The sequence below is a fragment of the Oncorhynchus keta genome, chromosome 29, assembly GCF_023373465.1.
Source record: "Oncorhynchus keta strain PuntledgeMale-10-30-2019 chromosome 29, Oket_V2, whole genome shotgun sequence".
NCBI classification, from domain to species: Eukaryota; Metazoa; Chordata; class Actinopteri; order Salmoniformes; family Salmonidae; genus Oncorhynchus; species Oncorhynchus keta.
In genome coordinates, this window is record NC_068449.1 from 36,495,099 (window position 1) to 36,518,204 (window position 23,106).

The following is a 23,106-nucleotide window of genomic DNA, read 5'->3' on the forward strand; positions in this document are numbered from 1 at the left end:
GTTTGACATGATTTTTGAATGACAACCTCATCTCTGTACCCCACACATACCGTACAGATCATTGTCCCTCATTCGGGCAGTGAATTTCAAACACAGACTCAACCACAAAGACCAAGGAGGTTTTCCAATGCCTCACAAAGGGCACCCCTTGGTAGACAGTGAATATCCCCTTGAGCATGGTGAAGTAAGTTATTAATTACACTTCAGATGGTGTATCAATACACCCAGTCACTAGAAAGATACAGTGGTCCTTCCAGACTCAGCTGTCGGAGAAGAAAGAAACCGCTCAGGGATTTCACCATGAGGCCAATGGTGACTTTGAAAAACAGTTTCAGAGTTCAATGGCTTAAATAGGAGAAAACTGAGTATGGATGAACAACATTGTAATTACTACACAATATTAACCTAATTCACAGTGAAAATAAGGAAGCCTGTACAGAATACAAATATTCCAAAACATGCATCCTGTTTGCAACAAGGCACTAAAGTAAGTGTAAAAAATGTGGCAATTCCATTCATATCCTGAAAACCAAGTGGTTATGTTTGGGGCAAATCCAATACACAGTAACACTCCCCATATTTTCAAGCATAGTGGTGTTATGGGTATGCTTGTAATCATTAAGGACTAGAGAGTTTCAGGATAAAAAAGAAATGGAATGGAGCAAAGTACAGGCAAATTCCCAGAGGAAAACCTGGTTCAGTCTGCTTTCCACCAGACACTGAGATGAATTCACCTTTCAGCAGGACAATAACCTAAAACACAAGGCCAAATAAAAACTTGAGTTGCTTACCAAGAAGACAGTGAATGTTCTTGAGTGGTCAAAAATCGATGGAAAGACCTGAAACCGGTTGTCCAGCAATGATCAACAACCAATTTGACAGCTTGAAGAATTTTAAAAAGAATAAATGGGCAAATGTTGCACTATCTGGGTGTGGGAAGCTCTTAGAGACTTACCCAGAATGACTCACAGCTGTAATCACTACCAAAGGTGATTCTAACATGTATTGACTCAGGGGGGTGAATACTTATCTTATCAAGATACTCGAGTGCACAAAACATTAGGAACACAATCCTAATATTGAGTTGCACCCCTTTTTGACTTCAGAACAGTCTCAATTTCCTCGGGGCGTGGACTCGACAAGGTGTCGAAAGAGTTTCACAGGGATGCTCGCCCATGTCGACGCCAACGGTTTTAACAGGTTGTGTCAAGTTGGCTGGTAGTAGATCTGTACTCCCGAATACGTTGTTCCATCTCATCCAACAGATGCCAAATTGGATTGAGATCTGGTAACTGGGCAAGCCACTGCAGTGAGCTGAATTCACTGTCCGTGGAACCATTCCTGGACAATCCTAGCCTTGTGTCATGGGGCATAGAGTACTTCAGGATCAGTCATAATACCCTTAAAACCTAGTGGTCAAACAGTGAAATGGTTCCAATTGATGTTCATTTTCATTTTTCCCTGTGTTTCTTGTAGGCTTACCCTGGAGTGACGTTTTGATAACCGTGTAAATCTCTTGGACAAGGTGACTTTTATCAATTTATTCACCTGCATTTACACTCCAAAAATAATATGCTAATTAGCTGCTAAAGTGAACTAAAAAACGTCAAAATGGCATGATGATCTGGACGAGACTGCAGAATCAAGGCAACGGTAAGAATCTCTGGATTAACTATTTAATGTTAGCTAAATGCGGTAATGAATAAATAGGCAAAAAAAAATTCTAATTGAGAATTCTCTGAAATGTCTGGTGCAAGTTTTAAATTGACACAATACCTGTTAGCAAAGGGGTCTGCTAGAGATGACATCCAGGAGCCTGCAGGGATTGGTCGTTTTGCATGTCTACTTTGATGGTATTTAGCATTTTAGAATCTGAGAGTGAATAGAGCCGAATATATTGATGAAACTCACCTTGTCAGAGAGATTGACATAGTTATCAAAACGTCACGCCAGGGAAAGCCTACAGGAAAAACAACACTTATTTGGAGTGTTTTTAAAATCCCCCACGGGAAAACTGAATGGTAGAAAAACAATTAGAATAATTTCCCTGTTTGACCGCAAGGTGTTATGGGTATTATGACACCTCCACTGTGGGTCTCTATTATCCTGCTGGAAAAAAAAATCTATTTGCAGATGGATACAATGCCACCATGAAAGGATGCACCTAATTGGCAATGATGTTCAGATATTCTGTAGCATTCAAAACGCTGCTCCACTTTTATCAAGAGGCCCAATCCAATGTGTGCTATGAAATTACACCCCACACCACCAGCCTGCAATGTTGACACACGCCATGTGGATGCTTGTACTCATGTGGTTCTCCATACCCTAGTCCTCCCATCAGCGTGACAAAGCAGGAACCGGGATTCATCAGACCAGGCAATGTTTTTTCCAATTCTCCAGTGTTTATGTTCCTTAGCCCACTGCAACCGCAGTTTCTTGTTTTTTTTGCTGAAAATAGTTGAACTCTGAGGTCGTCGGCTGCCATACCCCATTCGTGTCAAGGTAGGACGAGTTGTGCATTCTTTTACGGGTCTTTGGGTACCAATGTTGTACTGGACTGTCAGTTGACTAACTGTAGCCCGTCTGTTGCTCTGCACAACACATGCCAGCCTCCTTTGTCTTCTTTCATCAATGATCCATTTTCGACCACTGGCTTGCTGTTGCCTGGATGTCCTTTGGGTGGTGGACCATTTTTGATGCACACGGGAAACTGCTGAGTGTGACTAAACCCAGCAGCGTTGCAGTTATTAACATACCCTGTTCAAAGGCACTTAATTCTTTTGTCTTGCCCATTCACTTTCTGAATAGCACACATACACAATCCATGTCCCAAGTGTCTCCAGGCTGAAAAATACTTATTGAATCTGTATCCTGCCCTTTATCTACACTGATTGAAGTGGATTTAACTGGTGACATCAATAAGGGATCATAGCTTTCACCTGGATTCACCTGGTCAGTCTGTCATGGAAAGAGGTGTTCTTAATGTTTTGTATATTAGACTTCAATACAGTGCCTTCGAAAAGTATTCAAACCAATTGACTTATTCCACGTTGTTACGTTACAGCCTTGATTTTTTTTTAAATTCATACATCTTCAGTAATCTACACACAGTACTCCATAATGAAAAAACGAAAACAGGTTTTTGAAATGTTGGCAAGTTTATTTTTAATAAACACAAATACATTATTTATATAAGTATTCAGCCCCTTTGCTATGAGACTCAATTGAGCTCACTTGCATCCTGTTTCCATTTATCATCCTTGAGATGTTTCTACAACTTCATTGGAGTCCACCTGTGGTAATTTCAAATGATTGGACATGATTTGGAAAGGCACATACCTGTCTATATAAAGGTCCCATAGTTGCCAGTGCATGTCAGAGCAAAAACAAAGCCATAAGGGCAAAGGAATTGTCCGTAGAGCTGCGAGACAGGATTGTGTCAAGGCACAGATCTGGGGAAGGGAACCAAAAACACTTCTGCAGCATTGAAGGTCCCCAAGAACACAATAGCCTCAATGGCCTGTTTGGAACCACCAAGACTCTTCCAAGAGCTGACCGCCCCGGCCAAACTGAGCAATCGAGGGAGAAGAGCCTTGGTCAGGGAGGTGACCAAGAACCTGATGGTCACTCTGACAGAGCTCAAAGTTACTCTGTGGAGATGGGAGAACCTTCCAGACGGACAACCATCTCGGCAGAGCTTGACCAATCAGGCATTTATGGTAGAGTGGCTAGACAGAAGCCACAACTCAGTATAAAGCACATGACAGCCTACTTGGAGTTTTCAAAAAGGCATCTAAAGGACTCTTAGACCATGACAAACAAGATTCTCTGGTCTGATGAAACCAAGATTGAATGCCAGGTGTCACATCTGGAGGAAACCTGGCACTATCCCTACAGTGAAGCATGGTGGTGACAGCATCATGCTGTGGGGATGTTTTTCAGCAGCAGGGAATGAGAGACTAGTCAGGATCAAGGCAAAGATGAACAGAGCAACGTACAGAGAGATCCTTGATGAAAACATGCTCCAGAGCGCTCAGGACCTCAGACTGTGGGCGAAGGTTCACCTTCCAACAGGACACTGACCGTAAGCACACAGCCAAGACAACATAGGAGTGGCTTGGGGACAAGTCTCTGAATGTCCTTGAGTGGCACAGCCAGAGCCCGGACTTGAACCCGATCGAACATCTCTGGAGAGACCTGAAAATAGCTGTGCAGCAATGCTCCCCATCCAACCTGACAGAGCTTGAGAAGATCTGCAGAGAAGAACGGGAGAAACTCCCCAAAAACAGGTGTGCCAAGTTTGTAGCGTCATACCTAAGAAGACCAGAGGCTGAAATTGCTGCCAAAAAGTCAAGGAGTCTGAATACTTTCCAAAGGCAGTGTATATACAGCGCCTTCGGAAAGTATATACAGTTCCTTCAGAAAGTATTCAGACCCCTTGACTTTAACATTTTGTTACATTACAGCCTTACTCTAAAATGTATTCAATTGTTTTTTTCCTCGATCTACACATAATAGTCAATGGGTCTGAATTATTTCCGAATGCGGGTGTACACACACAGTACCAGTCAAAAGTTAACATACCGACTCATTCAAAAAGGTTCTTTATTTTTACTATTTTCTACATTGAACGAAATACAAAAAATAAAAACCATCAAGCACTATGATGAAACTGGCTCTCATGAGGACTGCCACAGGAAAGGAAGACCCAGAGTTACCACTGCTGCAGAGGATAAGTTCACTAGATTTACCAGCTTCAGAAATTGTAGCCCAAATAAATGCTTCACAGAGTTCAAGTAACAGACACATCTCAACATCAACTGGCCTTCATGGTTGAATTGCTGCAAAGAAACCACTACTAAAGGACACCAATAAGAAGATACTTGCTTGGGCCAAGAAACACGAGCAATGAACATTAGACCGGTGGAAATCTGTACAAATTTGAGATTTATGGTTCCAACCGTGAGATGCAGAGTAGGTGAACGGAAGATCTCCACATGTGCGGTTTTCACCGTGAAGCATGGAGGTGGTGGTGTTACGGTGCTAAGCTGGTGACACTGATTTATGTAGAATTTTAAGCACACTTAATCAGCATGGCTACCACAGCATTCTGCAGCGATATGCCATCCCATCTCGTTTGCACTTAGTGGGACTATCATTTATTTTTCAACAGGACATTGACCCAAAACACACCTTCAGGCTGTGTAAGGGTTATTTGACCAAGGAGGAGAGTGATGGAATTCCGCATGAGATTACCTGGCCTCCAATATCACCTGACCTCAACCCAATTGAGATGGTTTGGGATGAGTTGGACCAGAATGAAGGAAAAGCAGCCAACAAGTGCTCAGCATATGTGGGGACTCCTTCAAGACTGTTGGAAAAGCATTCCAGGTGAAGCTGGTTGAGAGAATGCCAAGAGTGTGCAAAGTGGTCATCAAGGCAAAGGGTGGCTACTTGGAAGAATCTCAAATCTCAAATATATTTTTATTTGTTTAACACTTTTTTTAGTTACTACATGATTCCATATGTGTTATTTCATAGTTTTGATGTCTTCACTATTATTCTAAAAAGTAGAAAATAGAAAAAATAAAAACCCTTGAAATGAGTATGTATCCAAACTTTTGACTGGTACTGTATATTTTTTTCCCTTTTTACATTAGACAATTTTGTGTAGATCTTTGAAAAAAATGACAATTAAATCAATTTTAATCCCACTTTGTAACAACAAAATGTGGAATACTTTCTACCAATACACTTACCCTACAAATGAACCTACGACGTACCAATTTGTCTAAATGCCACAGAAAATAAACAAAAGATGTTCTCAATATGTTAGCGAGGAGATGCTAACCAGGTCTCAGATCTGTTTGTGCTGTATAGCTAACTACTTTTGTCATTAGTAATGACAATGACCATAGGAGTTGGCTATACAGCATCTCCGGCCAGCCTATGGAAATAGCTCTGGTACGAAGTTAAAGGGCTGCCTCGCTCTCCTACCTGGTAGAATGGATGTTTCTTAACGTTTTCTGCTCCGTCAGGCCCAGAGCCCAGTCTCTTCTTTGGGTCTTTGATGAGGAGGCCCTGGATGAGGTCTTTGGCCAGAGGGCCCATGTCTTTGGGGAACGGAGGGTCCTTCTTTGAGATCCTCCTGACAGGTGACAGAGGTCATGGTTGGATAGGATTTTGGTTTTATTTGTAAAGAATTATAATTCATACTGTACATCAGACAAATTCAACTCTGGACCTTGAAGCCAGTTCCACTGCTGATTTTTTATTTTCCCCCTGTAATCAGGATCTGATTTAGACCGGAGACACCAGGTAGAACAGAAAACCAGCAGTACTCTGGGCCTCCAGGATCAGATTTAGACCAGAGACACCAGGTAGAACAGAAAACCAGCAGTACTCTGGGCCTCCAGGATCAGATTTAGACCGGAGACATCAGGTAGAACAGAAAACCAGCAGTACTCTGGGCCTCCAGGATCAGATTTAGACCGGAGACACCAGGTAGAACAGAAAACCAGCAGTACTCTGGGCCTCCAGGATCAGATTTGAATACCCCTGACTAACATACAGTAACAAGAAGTGTATTTGATCCCAGAGAATAACATGAAAACATGAATGAAAACATATTCCTAAGTGGTTGACTGACAGTCCAGAGAGAGAGAGAGAGAGAGAGAGAGAGAGAGATGGAAAACAACCCAGAAAGTTTTACACAATGAGAGTCCAGATATAGAAGAATAAATTCAGATTTTTTTCCCTTGATCAGCCCAGCTTGATTAGACACAGACACGGACTGGCTGTGTACAAACTACTGATTGGACAAAGGAAACATATTTTTGTTTTCCAGAGAACCAGGAATTCAAATGGATGTGTAGTTGAGTTGATTAGGATCCCCATTAGCTAATGCTCATGCAGCAGCTACTCTTCCTGGGGTTAGGAGATATGACAGTGGTCACCAACCTTTTCTGAGTTAAGATCACCGAGTCAAAATGCAAGCTGAGATCTACCGATAAGATTTTATTTTTTTATGAACATGACTTTAAAAAAAAGAAAAGCCTATGCAACATTAACCTATTAAAAACAATTCTGTAGCAATAAAGTTTATGCAATATGCCCAATATAGTATTACTGCATTTTGGATGCCTCTCACCGGACTCAACATCCCTCTGCTGGGAAAAGGGCACGGTGAATCTTAAGTCGCGCTGCATTTTTTCTGCCTCGTGCACCAAATAATGTTGTTACTCCTACGACCAGAGAAAGTGAAATATACCTCAATATTAAAAAAGAGAAGCAACTAATAATGAAATCGCGAGCTTATCGAAACACTTTGCTATACTCATTCCTTGCTGCTGCAGCAGTGGTGGTTGTAGCGTGAGTGAAAGTAGGGAGAACGCACATTTTACGGCTTATAAAACGGGTCGAACAAAGTGTTGACAGTGCTGTGTAACAACTGAAACATTAACTTAGTCATAAAAACAGCAGCTCCTTGTTGTAGTCATTGAGTCGCTTTATTCATTGTTTAAAACGTTTTTAAATATCACAATATCAACTTTGCTGTGTGCTCGAGGCTTCTTTTTACAGTCTACAGCTCTCGGAAACTGCAGAAATGGTGATCTGAGCTATCCGATTGGCCAGCGGTAGGCCTATAGGTGCACTTGATTTGTTCTCTGGGTCTGCCAGGTAGGTGGAGTTCTACCTTCAGACACATGAATTGGTTCAAAACGGAAACACTTTGCCTTCCCGGCACTAGACCTGCGGGATCAAGTGCACCTACCACCAACAGCGTTTACAGAAATGTTTGGTGATCGACAAGGAATGCCTTGGAGATCGACCCGGTTGGTGACCACTGTGTTCGGAGATATATCTATGGGAATGCTTACTTGGCAATATCTGTGTGAGAGTTGTCGTCTCCATCGACGGTGAATGGTGATCCGCCTGTCATAAGTTCATACATCAATACCCCAAGACTCCACCAGTCTACTGCCTGGAACACGGGTAGATTTTCCATGGATGAATAAAGTTTGTATTATTAAGATTATATACAAGCTCATGATATACATTACCATGTGACCACGTTCCAGGCTGCCGACACCGCTGACGGTTTGTGCAAATGATTCAACGTAGGCAGCTTGGAACCACACCAGACACCGGAGGGCAGCTCTTACAGGTGTGCAGCAGACTACACCCAGTTATTAGTGAGCTAGACCTATGATTACCTGTGTACCATGTGCATTTGGGTCAGGAACAGTAGAACAGGTAGTAGAACACGTTCTAAATAATAATTTACCATGTCATGTCCAGCCTCTCCTCCCGCTGCGATCTCTGGGGCCATGTACTCAATGGTGCCACAGACAGAGTAAGCCCTCTCCAACTGGGGAACAAGCACAGTCGAAACATTGAAATAACATAGCAAGATGAGATTTTGTGGTTCTCTAATCACTGGCATTTTGCAGACACACTAGGATTGACAGGAAGGATGCTTGGAACTAGGACACATTTGATCAGTTCAGGTAGAAAATAAGTCACTGTTGTGAAGAAAGACCTACCAAGCACATCTAACTATGCTCTTATAATGATGCTCATACAGAGGTTATTTACACGACATAACCATCACATATATACACGACATAACCATCACACAGAATGTGTATAGACTGCCACAAATGATAATACAGAATTGGTGTGTCCCAAATGGCACCATATTCCTTATATGGTGCATTACGTTTGACAAGAAAGTAATGGGCCCTGGACAAAAGTAGTGCACTACATAGGGAACAGGGTGCCATTTGGGGGGGGGGGGACATTGCATAACAACTGGCTGCAAAACATCTTCTCAAGTGGACTGGACATATAAATAAATCAGAACCACTGCCGCAAAACATCCAGACAGACATAAACATGCAGATACTGGGTGGCCTGGTGTCTGTGCTAGCATAAATACTCATCCATAAGTAAAGAGAGAAGACATGGCTGTCAAGGGGCTTGGCATTGCATAACTTTTTACCAAGGGTGCATTCACACGGAGACAACTCAAAGTATGTAAAAGGTAGGCGTGTCAGGTAGCATGAGCTTAAACTTCGTTAAACAACTCACTCCAAACACGGCCTCAAAACACACATAGTGCATACTCCGCCGTAGGCCTGGGCGATATGGTCAAAGTATCATATCACAATATATTTTTTTACAGTATTACGGTATGACAGTATGACTGTTTTTTTTTTTTATAATAAAAGTTCTACATATTCAGGACCCTAGGGTGGCAACGTAGAAATTATAAGTGATGTTTATGGGGCATTCCCCATTCCGATTGTTCTATACTGTTCAATCCAACCCAAATCAATTCATCAACATCTGCATTTCCTGCACTTTTAACATATCCACACTGTCACGTAGGGCTACATGGTAGATCTGGGAAACACAATCTAGGTCTAAAGTAGTTTATTGGTGAACTGTTGAAAGCATGGAAATTATTGTAATTCAATAGTTGGGGGGGAAAAAGGGGCGTTTGGTTATAAGTTCTGTTACAAATCCAGGCGGACCCCAAAGGAAGCTCAAACTAGATGTATTACACCAGACAGCATGTCACAGCTGCACAACAAGACACACAAGCACATAGGTGGAGTCTTCTTGGTGGAGTCTAAGATAACTGGGCAGGAACCGAGTCCCCTCCTCATAGTATTGTCGTGGCCCAGACTGAGCCCAAAACCTTTGTGGGCGGGTGTGTGTGTGTGTGAGAGAGATAAGGCTTCAGTTAGAGTATTGTTAGGTGGACCCCTATGGGCCCCCTCTCAGCGGATCAGTCTCTCTTTAACTGTTGTCCTCACCTCAACCTTGAGATGTTAAGTTCCACATCTCTCCTTACCCTATTTCCACAGAGACTAGCCTAGCTTGTCAGGAACTGAGACTTGACGGGTGCCTTTTACCTACTTCCTTAGAAATATTAATATACAGAAAAGCATGATGTCTGGACAGACAGAAACTTTCTGTACTTCCTTGCCCTGGTCACCGCAATAACACACAAAAGCACCAACATCCTAACCGATAACAAGTTATTACTACTAATAAGCTGATTACGCAGTTATAAACAGGCTCATTATGCAATTAAACCGGACTCAAGTCAGTCTCTAACAGTGGGCAGCATGTTGAATACATCGTTGCTTGACATGACACCAAATAAATAAGCCAGAGTGGAATTATTGCGACAGGGTAGGATCCAAAGTGTTGGTCAGTGTTTCCTAGGGGACCATATACGATGTTACATTACATGTGTATTCTCTTACTTTATGTACCTAACATATTCATGCTTTGCTTATTCCTCTCCGATTTAGAAGATACCATTGCACAAGCAACATAGTGTACCTAGGCCTACACCAGAACTGGAATATTAGCTACAGTGTATCTACGTTTGGTCTGATTACATTTAGCTAGCCAACTAGTGATTAGCATTCATGGAGAACATCATTGATTTTAGCCAAAACTTGCTAAAAAACACGAGCTGCTTACAGACAGTCAGATACACAAACTAACAGTGTAATTAATTAAAGCACGGTTTGAAAGCAGCATTGCTGGCACCAACATCGTGTTGCGTCTGACTCTGCAGGCGGCAGAGTGAAGGGGAAGTGAAGAGCTCGTGACTCCATGGTCGAGCAACAACAACTGATCTCTTTGGAGTGACAGGGGGCAGGCAGGGCTTGGTGTGGTAAGAGGGAGGAGAGAGAGAGGACTACCAAGCAACAAACGGGAGTAAACTATAAAAGTGGGAAATTACACACGCCATAGTTGCGTGTCACACTTAACATACCAAAACATTGAAATACTGTTATAGAAGGTAAAGTGAAAACTAGTCATGGGGGGGAAAAAAAGAGATAAAAAATCGATACAGTTACATATCGGGATATTATGTTTGACGATATTTCGTATCATTTTGACAATATCGCAATATTATCTTCACGCTAGTTGGCTGTACCTGCACCAAAACTTCAGTATTTTTCCTTCATAGTTTGTCCTCCATCTTCTTTATAAATAGGGAGCAAATTTGTTTTCAGCAATTCTATACTTTTTTCAATACAAAAGAAAACACATACAAACGCCAGCATAGAAACACACCCCCATCTCCAGCACCCTCATCACTCTCCTCCTCCGCCACATGGCCTCAAACAGCTGCCATTTTGTTTCTCTCCATCACCCACACACATTCCAACATTTAGATAACAAAGCATTTGACCTTTCCATTGTGTTAACGATTGAGTGTTGGTTGATTTCCAGCTCAAGCCTATCTTTTTTCAAGGTGATTGAGGAGAAAAGTATCGTCCAACCAATCGGGTATCTCACTGCACACTGATTTGCCATGTCTTGAAATATGTAGACAGATGGATTAAAAGTACATTTACATTCTAATACTTCGGACAGCCAACTTTCTAACTCCGCCCATAGCCCTTCTCTTTCCATGACTGATCAGAACTTGTTTAGTCATGGCTCCCTCTTGTCCCTCTGCAACAGAGATGTGTGTAAGCAATAGGTTTAGAACATCGAATCGCAAGAAAAATCACAGTATGGAATCGGAATACACATCGTATCGGCGCCTAAGTACCGTGATAATATCGTATTGCGAGATCCCTGGCAATTCCCAAACCGGTCCGCGCATCAATACCGGTATAGTCAAATACAGTACATTGCCCGGCTCTACTCATCTATTGACTCTGCGAGTGTGAATGCACCCTAATACTGTAAGCAGTCTAACCAGTTTTAAAAAGCACAACTCTCCTCTGTGTCTTAACGTTCACATGGATGTTTGGGGTAGGCCCCGTTGCTCCAAACATCTGTAATACATACCTCATCAAACTCTTTGCTCAGGCCAAAGTCTGTGAGCACTATGTGCCCGCTGGAGTCCATGAGGATGTTCTCCAGCTTCAGGTCTCTGTAGACTATCCCCAGCTAGAAAACAGTCAGGCCATTACAAGGCTCGACTATGACAATGTAGAATCAGCAGCCAGCAATTCATCCAGAAAGTATTTCAGGGGCGGTTCCCCCAGACACCGGTTAGGCGTAGTCCTGGACTAAAAAGCATGGAGAATCTCCAGTGAAATAGCTTTTTAAGTCCAGGACTACGCTTAATCTGTGTCCGGGAAACCGGACCTGAATGTATGACAGTTGTGATAACACACGTGTGATGAATGATTGAGGAAACGGCACCGTTTGTAGCTGCATTTAGGCTACAGCTCCAAAGCTATTGTACCTTAATGAAGTTCAGGAATGACAAAACAATGAAGTGTACGTCTAGAGGTACCCACACTCACCTGGTGTAGGTGCTCCAGTGCCAGCACCATCTCTCCACTGTACAAAGCTACCTCCTGCTCCTTGAACCGAACCCTCTGCACCAGGTGTGTGAAGAGCTCCCCACCGTTCACATAATCTGTCATAATAACAATAACAACAACAATGAAACAGGTATGAACGAGCCAATTAGTCTTAACTCCGTGACATTATATTTCAACATTGCCGGTATAGTTCCAGAATTCAACAGGTCAGTTCAGTTCACTGTAAGACAGGTGAAAAGTCTCACAGAAAACACTGAATTTCTTTCACAACAATCTTGCATTCTGCTACTCGATTTTCATACTTCATACTCATGTATTCCTTGTAAAAGAACAACTTTGTGTAAAAGACAGAACGAGAGGGATAGAACGAGAAGAGAGGGGCAGAGAGAGAGACAGAAAGAGAGAGCGACCCAGACCTAGAATGAGGTGCAGCTTGGTGTCCGTCTGGAAGGCGTAGTGGAGGGTAACGAGGAACGGTGACTGCCTGATGTGTTCCAGAACCTGTCTCTCTGTGCGTGTGTGCTCTGCTGTCTTGGCCTTCTGTATTATTGTGGCCTTCTTCAACACCTTCATGGCGTATAGTTGCCCTGCATTGTGACCGCTCACTTTGCGCACCAGGAACACCTTGCCATAGGCTGAGAGAGAAGAAAGAAAAACAAGTTTTGTTTTTTAACTCTGCAGCCAAAAGCATTCAGCGCATCTGTAGCTCACCTGGAGCACCGGATGGTGCGAGATAAAATTAATGCACCTTCTCAAAAACGGTGACAATTTCCAGCACTGGATTGGCTTTTAGACCTGTCACTCACCTCCAGTTCCCAGCACCTTTAGCAGCTCAAAGTTCTCGATGCCCACCCTCTCTATGTGGCCGGTCAGGTTGGCTGTGGAAAGACAAAGATGGTAAGATCCTTAGCTTACAAACAAGAAAGTATCATGAATGCTTAACAATACACACCAGGCCTAGAACATTGGCCTGGATCGAAAAAAAAAAAAAAAAAAAAAAAAGAGACACATTATTAAAAATATCTCAATGGCGAAACTGATGACTTCTGCATTATTCAATGTTGTTATCCAAATCGCAAGTAGCCTAATGTGTGTCACTGGAGTGAACAGAACTCTGAAAGCAGAGTGAGCAGCTGTTAAGGGTAGAGTATCTAGGCTAAGCCTCGGCTGACATGTGTGCATGCATGGCATGCGTGAGAAGGAGAAGAGAGCATAGCAGGTACGCAAGCAAGAGTGAAGGTAATCTGTGAGTTTGAGGGTGGGCTAGTAGCCTTGTAAACGATGTCGGGTAGCATGGGGAACACTCGCGTGTGTTATGCTGGCGTGCACGCACATCTGTGTACATGTCTCTAAGCACGCAGAGCAGACCGGGCATGCTCATTTTAAGACGTGCGTGTCTATTGTAGCAAACACATTCCTGCTGTCTTACAGGCAAGACAGAGAGAGAGACACAGAGTCTTTGCTCGATCAATCACTGCATAAGTGCAACACAAAAAGAGAGTTCACTATTTCTCAATGTGTATATCAATTCCATCGTCGCACTTTCTCAGTCACCACCTCTGGTAGACACTCACTGATTGACTGGCTGACTGGAAGCCCCAGAGCAATGCATGTCAGGCTGTCTGCCACTGACAACATGGAGATAAAGAGGTTCTGACTTCATAACACCTAATGACTGACAGCCCAGCCGGGCATCCAGTTACGGCCCAGTCCCATTTCACTGTTTATTAATAGATTGAGTGGATTGGGTATTCTTTCCAGCCAGACCCCCGCCTCAAAGCCAAAGGCTATCGAGCTGCTTCGTAAGTAGGCCTGGAGGCTCATCATATGCAGGATCTGGTAAATACCATCTAGTCACTTATGCCAACTTTTCTTCATATTATGATAACTGGGACAGTTAGTCCACATCAAAGTGGCCACCTCAGAGGTCCGATCATACCAAGGATTGGCATTTAAAAAGGTGGACTCAGCGAGATGATGCAGAAAATAAAACGGCATAGTGCACCACAGGGAAGGTGTCATTAATACCCATGAAACCTAGCGGTCAAACAGGGAAATGGTTCCAATCGTTCTCCACCATTCATTTTTCCCCATCAGGGATTTAGAAACACTTTCGGTTAACTTCGACCGACTTTTATGCCTGCGCTGTGGGCTTCTAAAAACGAATAATTTGGCACTTCAGGTTTCAGTGCGCACAGCCCCCGGGGTTGCTATGTCTGCGGTTTTCCGGCCAAAACCTATATCTTTTTAAAAAATTATAATAATTTTGGAGGGTGCTTATATTTGTCCTGTTACACACAAGTGTGTAATGGAAATGGGTTTGGTTTCATATCCCAACGGCCCCTGAGATACCTGCAGGGCCACGACTGTACAGTACCCATAGAGCGATTATGGTTAAGTGCCTTGCTCAAGGGCACAGCGGCAGATTTTGTTACCTCGTTAGCATCATTATTCGAACCAGCGACCTTTCGGTTACTGGCCCAAAGCTCTAACCTCGAGGCTACACCTTTCGGTTACTGGCCCAAAGCTCTAACCTCGAGGCTACACCTTTCGGTTACTGGCCCAAAGCTCTAACCTCGAGGCTACACCTTTCGGTTACTGGCCCAAAGCTCTAACCTCGAGGCTACACCTTTCGGTTACTGGCCCAAAGCTCTAACCTCGAGGCTACCTGACGCCAAAGGATGTACACATTGGCCTGTAAATCAAACCTGACAATTCTCGCATGCTACGCGGGAGACCAACACTGAACCACCAACGCATTGTTACCTGCTGCTGCTGACCACCAGGCAGTGAGGCAGGCTGTTGCCGAGTGAGTGATAGGGAGGGAGGTAGAGGGCCTGAGGGGTCTGTGTGTTCTGAGAGACCGCTTCAGGCAGCTGAGTGAGCGAGTGAGTGAAAGGAGAGCTGCGGCAGCACGCATGACAAGTGATGTGAGAACAACGAACTAACAGCACTAGCTCGCTACGGTGCGGTTCAGAATGTATTCATAACCCTTTACTTATTCCACATTTTGTTGTGTTACACCCTGAAAACAAAATGGATTCAATTGATTTGTTTTCTCACCCATCTACACACAATACCCTATCAGGAAAAAAAGTGAAAACGTGTTTAGAAATGTTTGCAAATGAAATACAGAAACATTTAATTCACAAATATTCACACCCCTTTGCCATGACACTACAAACTGAGCTCAGGTGAATCCAAATTCCTTCGATCGGATATCCTTGAGATGTCACTACAACTTGACTGGAGTCCACCTAGACTGTGGCCAATTCAATTGTTTGGACATGACTTAGAAAGAAAGCCATCTGTCTATAGAATGGCAACACAGTTGACAGTGCATGTCAGAGCAGAAACTATAGCATGAAGTCAAAGGAACTGTCCCGTAGATCTCCGAGAGAGAATTGTGACTCGACATACAGCTCCAGTCATAGGTTTGGACACACCTACCCCATTCCAGGTTTTTCTTTATTTGTACTATTTTCTACATTGTAGAATAATAGTGAAGACATCAAAAATCGATGAAATAACACATATGGAATCATATTGTAACCTAAAAAGTATTCTACTTTGAAGAATCTCAAAATATATTTTGATTTGTTTAACACTTTCTTGGTTACTACAGGATTGTATGTTATTTCATAGTTTTGACGTCTTCACTATTAATCTACAATGTAGAAAGTAGTGAAAATAAAGAAAAACCCTTGAATGAGGTGTCCAAACTTGACTGGTATTGTCCATATCATTTTCACATTAATTTATTAAACCAAAAAAAAAATTTTTTAAATAAAAGAAATCTCAAAACGACCCTTTTTTGATTTTGTTCAGTTTCAGACATCGTTTGGAACAATATAACATTTCCAGTGGACTCCAGTAATTCTGAAGTTCTGATAAATGTTGTGACCACCAGCACAGTGAATGGTAAATTGATTCAAAAGGAACTCCCTCTGCTGGTGATTTGATGAATATGCAATCCTAAAAGGAGAAATGTGATTGGTTAATAATGAGTTGACCTGTCAATGTTTATGTATAAAATGGGTCGGTCATATTATTAAAAGTACCAGAGTCCACTCTGGAAATCTGACGTTGAAAGAGTATATTGTTTTAAAAAAAATAATGTCTAAAAATGAACTAAATCAAAAAGGGTAGCTGAGATATTCATAATGTTGAATAAACGCGAATTTCAGAACCTAAACATACTCAAGTTAGAGCACACTATAAGGAGTAGGCCTGTAATAACATGAACGGTTCATGGATCACAAGGGAAAGGGGGATACCTAGTCAGTTGCACAACTGAATGCATTCAACTGACATGTCTTCCGCATTTAACCCAACCCCTCTGAATCAGAGATGTGGAAGGTCTTAGAGGCGGCGTGTATAGGTCTACAAAGGGTCTAAAATGGGCACTTTTATAACAATAAAAATATATACGGTTTGTGATATAAATGTAAAAATGCATGTCCATCCTCACAGTTATATTTCTGTGAGAGAATTGACTGAAAAATCAGAGACACCAAAAAATATTTTCTGCTCTCACTGGCGTGGAATCACCCATATATGCCTTAAGTTGACAAGAATATAGACTTTTCGCCTTCATTTTATACCAAATTTGATGTGCTCCGAATAACAACAGTGCTCATGGGGCTTTTTTTTTTTTACATGGAAACGCCCCGAGTGAGAAGAGAGCAAACGTTATGCAACTTCACCCATTAAAACCTAATGTTTAAAAACAACATACAAGGACAGGGCACATTGTAACAAAATAGGATAATAAATAGGAGGGACTGCTGTAGTGCAGGCTATCTAAAGCAGGACAGAGCCTTGAGCAAAAACCAGACTATTTTCAGCCCTCCAATTTATTTCTCTCTCTTCATGACCCGTTTTTAAAGACCCACTTTATTTATTATTCCTGGCCTCAGTGGTAGAAAAGGTACCCAATTGTCATACTTAAGTAAATGTAATGATACCTTAATTTAATAGAAAATTACTTAAGTAAAAGTCACTGAGTAAAAGGCTAAAATTATTTTGTTAAAAAAAATACTTAAGTATCAAAAGTAATTGCAATCGCTAAAATATACTATAATATAAATTACTTCAAATTCCTTATACTAAGCAAACCAGACGGCACAATGTTCTTGTTTTTTATATTTACGGATAGCCAGTGGCACGCTCCAACGCTCACACCGTTTAGTGAGTCTGCCAGATCAGAGGTCGTAGGGATGACCAGGGATGTTATGTGTGTGAATTAGACAATTTTCCTGTCCTGCTCAGCATTCAAAATGTAACGAGTACTTTGGGTGTCAGCAAAAATGTATTTTCTTTAGGAATCTAGTGAAGTAAAAGTTGTCAAGAATATAAATGGTAAATCTAGTACAGATAACCCCACCCAAAAAACACTTAAGTAGTACTTTAAAGAATTTTTATTTAAGTACTTTACACCACTGCCTGGCTTCCTGCATGACAACTTGTTTCTGTGTTTTACAGCTGGCTATGGCATCAGAATCAACCAAACTGTCTTCTAATCAAGAACAGGGGCATATTATACACTGCTCAAAAAAAATAAAGGGAACACTAAAATAACACATCCTAGACCTGAATGAATGAAATATTCTTATTAAATACTTTTCTCTTTACATAGTTGAATGTGCTGACAACAAAAATCACAAAAATGATCAATGGAAATCAAAAGTATCAACCCATGGAGGTCTGGATTTGGAGTCACACTCAAAATGAAAGTGGAAAACCACACTACAGGCTGATCCAACTTTGATGCAATGTCCTTAAAACAAGTCAAAATGAGGCTCAGTAGTGTGTGTGGCCTCCCCGTGCCTGTATGACCTCCCTACAAAGCCTGGGCATGCTCCTGATGAGGTGGCGGATGGTCTCCTGAGGGATCTCCTCCCAGACCTGGACTAAAGCATCCGCCAACTCCTGGACAGTCTGTCGTGCAACATGGCATTGGTGGATGGAGCGAGACATGATGTCCCAGATGTGCTCAATTGGATTCAGGTCTGGGGAACGGGTGGGCCAGTCCATAGCATCAATGCCTTCCTCTTGCAGGAACTGCTGACACACTCCAGCCACATGAGGTCTAGCATTGTCTTGCATTAGGAGGAACCCAGGGCCAACCGCACCAGCATATGGTCTCACAAGGGGTCTGAGGATCTCATCTCGGTACCTAATGGCAGTCAGGCTGCCAAACATCCTGCACGGTGTTGGGCTGTAAGCACAACCCCCACCTGTGGACGTCGGGCCCTCATACTACCACCCTCATGGAGTCTGTTTCTGACCGTTTGAGCAGACACATGCACATTTGTGGCCTGCTGGAGGTCATTTTGCAGGGCTCTGGCAGTGCTCCTCCTGCTCCTCATTGCACAAAGGCGGAGGTAGCGGTCCTGCTGCTGGGTTGTTGCCCTCCTTCGGCCTCCTCCACATCTCCTGATGTAGTGGCCTGTCTCCTGGTAGCGCCTCCATGCTCTGGACACTACGCTGACAGACACAGCAAACCTTCTTGCCACAGCTCGCATTGATGTTCCATCCTGGATGAGCTGTGTGGGTTGTAGACTCCGTCTCATGCTACCAATAGAGTGAAAGCACCGCCAGCATTCAAAAGTGAACAAAACATCAGCCAGGAAGCATAGGAACTGAGAAGTGGTCTATGGTCCCCACCTGCAGAACCACTCCTTTATTGGGGGTGTCTTGCTAATTGCCTATAATTTCCACCTGTTGTCTATTCCATTTGCACAACCGCATGTGAAATGTATTGTCAATCAGTGTTGCTTCCTAAGTGGACAGTTTGATTTTACAGAAGTGTGATTGACTTGGAGTTACATTGTGTTGTTTAAGTGTTCCCTTTATTTTTTTGAGCAGTGTATTAAGGCACAGCGTGGAATATATCACTTCACTTTATATACAGATACATTCGTAGCCATAATTTTTTGTCTTGTGCAGTGTGGATGGGCGGAGGGGAGATGGAGTGAGGGAGAGAGAGAGACAGGGACAGAGAAACAGACAGAAAAGATACATGTAAGAGGGAGGCTAAAGAAGCCCATGTCTTCACTCTCATACAGTATGGGCTGCTACTCTGCTAAGGAACTGCTCAGATACAGTGCATTCGGAAGGTATTCAGACCCCTTGACTTTCTCCACCTTTTGTTATGTTACAGCCTTAATCTAAAATGGATTAAATAGCTTTTTTCCCACTCAATCTACACATAACCCACATTTCAAAAAAAAAATTGAAATGTTTGCAAATTTATAACATATCAAAAACTGAAATACTACATTTACATAAGTATTCAGACCCTGTACTTTGTTGAAACACCATTGGCAGTGAATACAGCCTCGGTGTTTTTTGGGGGGTATGACCCTACAAGGTTGGCACACCTGTATTTGGGGAGTTTCTCCCATTATTCTCTGCAGATTCTGTGCACTCTGCAGAGCGTCGGTGCACAGCTAAATTCAGGTCATCCAGAGATGTTCAATCGGGTTCAAGTCCAGGCTCTGGCTGGGCCACTGAAGGACATTCAGAGACTTGTCCCGAAGCCACTCCTGCATTGTCTTGGCTGTGTGCTTAGGGTCATTGTCCTGTTGGAAGGTGAACCATCGCCCCAGTCCGAGGTCCTGAGCAGGTTTACATCAAGGATCTCTCTGTACTTTGCTCTGTTCATCTTCCCCTCAACCGGTGACTGGTCTCCCAGTCCCTGCCATGCCACTGAAAAACATCCCCACAGCATAATGCTGCCACCACGCTTCGCCGTAGGGATGGTGCCAGGTTTCCTCCAGACGTGACTCCTGGCATTCAACATTTCTGAAAACCTGTTTCCGCTTCGTCATTGTGCGTAGATTGATGAAAAAAAACATTAATTTAATTGATTTTAGAATAAGGCAGTAACTTAATAAAATGTTGAAAAAAAAGGAGTGTGAATACTATCCAAATGCACTGTACATGCTAGAATATAGGATAGGATCTCGCTAGCTCGTGCTTGGCTCTGCCCATCTATTTGCTTTTTCTGCCTACAATGATTAATTTGCTCCCATTGGAAACGACAGACTCTGGTCCATCTTGAGTTAGTTATACAAATCTTTGAATGAATTAGGTTGTAAACAATTGGAACCATTTCCGTGTTTAATTGCTAGGTTTTATGGACATTATGACTAATACTGTGGTACTCTATGGGGCCCACCCTCACTTCTAGAGGAAAAATGGGAAGGTTAACATAATTGGTCAACATTTGAAGTAAATAAAGATCGCAAATTCTTAGTACAGAAAAAAAAAGAGGAAATTGCACTTGCAATGAATGATTGGGCTACATTGCAACATCCTCCAAAAATGATTGATGGGGTGGGACAATACAAACTTGAAATACAGACAGTGAGTGCAGTGTTCAACTGAAACTTGGCGATGACAGCTATCACTCAAGGTTCTTGAGCCTGAAAGCCATGGCATAGCTAATGTCTGACTGCAGCACAAAATAACCACAATGCAGTTTAACACACACGATGCGAATATTACCTACTGCTGTAACTTATACAAGCCACCACAAATGGGAAAACAGGCTTTTAAAACGTCTGACACAAACAGCTAGCCATTAGCCATCATGTCAAGCGCTCTTCGGTGTTATACTTCAAACCCTCGCTAACGTTAAGAGTGTTTGATGTTCAACTTATTTGTTTGATTGACAGCGAATATCACCGTTAAAAAACCTGAGCCATTTTAAATAGCCGCCAAAAAGCATGCATGACGATGGTGGGTATAATTTGTGTCACGTTCCAACTGTAATCTGTAACAAAAACGTCGTAAAGTAACGTTACAAGATTGCCAACAATCAACGCACACATAGTAACATGATCAATTCACCTAGCTAACGAGCTGCCGAATAGGCATCAACTCACCACGTAGCTTATTCTTAATGTTTGTCCATGGGCTACCAGAGCGAGGACAGACATTTATTGAAATAAACGTGGTGAGTGAAAAACGATTAAATAGCCCACTCACTACCCTGTATCTTATTCTGCCACTATACAACTTTGTATGCGTTGTTTGTTACCAACCTTGTCATTTACGAAGTTGTTGGAACGTTCCACAAATTATACCCACCCTGCGTGACGACGGTCAAGTTAGCTTGGCTAGCTAGGTTAGCAAGCACTTTTCCCTGCCTTTTTTGGACTTGACCGGATGCACTTGCAGACTAAGTTAGCTAACCGATTCGTTAGCTAATCACTGTTAGCTAGCTAGCCAACTTACCATTTTTCAGCTCATGTTTCACAGTAAACAGGTCACCTTCTCTAGAAGATCCTTCCATCGAAGATGGCATTGTATTCCAAATGTGCCCAAAATATACACTTGATTAGCAAATCATCAACATAGCTAAGATAATTTCAAATGACAGAATCACATGTAACGTCAGCTAGCTATATCTGATTGTAAATGTGGTGTTGAGCATTGAGGGAAAGGTCTGGTTAGCTTGCCAAGCAAGACAAAAATGTGTCTACAAGATAGCGTGGGGGGGGGGCGAGTAACCACTACTACCTTCACGACCAAGTCCTCCTGTAGCTGTGATTGGGGTTGTTATGTGGAGTTTTAACTTCTGATTGGTCCATTTTGCTATCCATGACAGAGAGGCCATCCTTCCTACCCTCTTATTGGTCAGATACTGACAGCTGAAATCAAGGTCCTCCTTCTTACAAGACCAGGGTTGAGGGTCTGCCAGCTGATCTAACAAAATTATTGAGCGTTTAGATTTTTTTTAATGAAATATAGAGGAACAGAGAACAGCAACAGCATCACATACAATGGTGTAGTGGAGAGTACATGTTTTGGCCCAAAAGTTTACCCACCTTTTGCAGAAAAATGCTCTATAAGTATAGGAAGCATGATTTTCTTCTCACAATGACGGGTATTCAGGGTTTACCTACTAATCTTTTGTACCACTATACCACTGAACACAAATATTTCCAGTATATCTGAAAGAAAATGTCTGCCATGAAACCAGAACCTTAACTTGATATGCCACTCCCTTATGCCACATATGTCAGGCCTAAGACTCATGGAATGATTAATCAGCATCAAGATTAGGCTATGATATTTGTTTTTTATTAGGCCTATGCAAAACACTCAGCTCAAACTCTCTGAATATAAACTGTCACTGTTTCCATACTGTGAAAAAGGTTGCCTTTTGCCACCACCTTGTGGTGATGAAATGAAAATAAATGTCAATAAATGTTAATCAAAAATGACAATCTCATACAACTTGGCCCATTTACACTAGGTTAGGAGTTGTAACACTGATGGGAATGCTACTGTACATCCAGTATAGCATCCAGCTCAGAGTTACAACCATTTACATTTTGGCAGACTTAGTGAGTGCATACTTTTTCATTTTTAACTAGGCAAGTCAGTTAAGAACAAATTCTAATTTACAATGACTGCCTACCAGGGAACAGTAGGTTAACTGCCTTGTTCAAGGGCACAACAACAGATTTTTACCTTGTCGGCTCAGGGATTCGATCCAGCAACCTTTCGGTTACTGGCTCAACGCTCCAACCACTAGGCTACCTGCCACCCCTCATGCTGGTTCCCCATGGGAATCAAACCCACAACCCTGGCATTGCTAGCACCCGGCTCTACCAACTGTCCAGTAGCTGGCTCAGAGTTACAGCCAGCATCGGGCTTAGAGTTACAGTACATACAGCATCCAGCTCAGTTACATCCAGCATCCAGGAGGATATAACTATGAGCTGGATCCAACACACTTTAAAATAAGAGTCCCCCAATTTGTCATGCC

At 42.5% G+C, this 23,106-nt stretch overlaps 1 protein-coding gene across 3 annotated transcripts in view; it reads right to left on the minus strand.

The window, feature by feature from the left end:
• rps6ka5 (ribosomal protein S6 kinase, polypeptide 5) overlaps window positions 1-21,850 on the minus strand; it is a 41,823-nt gene extending 19,973 nt beyond the window's left edge. Inside the window, exons 1-8 of one of the 3 annotated variants that reach the window (XM_035743562.2) lie at window positions 21,567-21,850; window positions 13,127-13,198; window positions 12,737-12,955; window positions 12,300-12,415; window positions 11,836-11,937; window positions 8,291-8,374; window positions 7,884-7,987; window positions 6,001-6,151 (exon numbers count right to left, since the gene is read on the minus strand). In XM_035743562.2, coding sequence (XP_035599455.1) covers window positions 6,001-6,151; window positions 7,884-7,987; window positions 8,291-8,374; window positions 11,836-11,937; window positions 12,300-12,415; window positions 12,737-12,955; window positions 13,127-13,198; window positions 21,567-21,636 — 918 coding nt within the window. In that variant the 5' untranslated portion in view covers window positions 21,637-21,850. Of the gene's footprint in view, window positions 1-6,000; window positions 6,152-7,883; window positions 7,988-8,290; window positions 8,375-11,835; window positions 11,970-12,299; window positions 12,416-12,736; window positions 12,956-13,126; window positions 13,199-21,566 lie in introns of those variants that run through there. The other 2 variants (XM_035743561.2, XM_035743564.2) reach the window with 2 other exon arrangements.
• Between the last annotated feature and the right edge of the window lie 1,256 nt (window positions 21,851-23,106).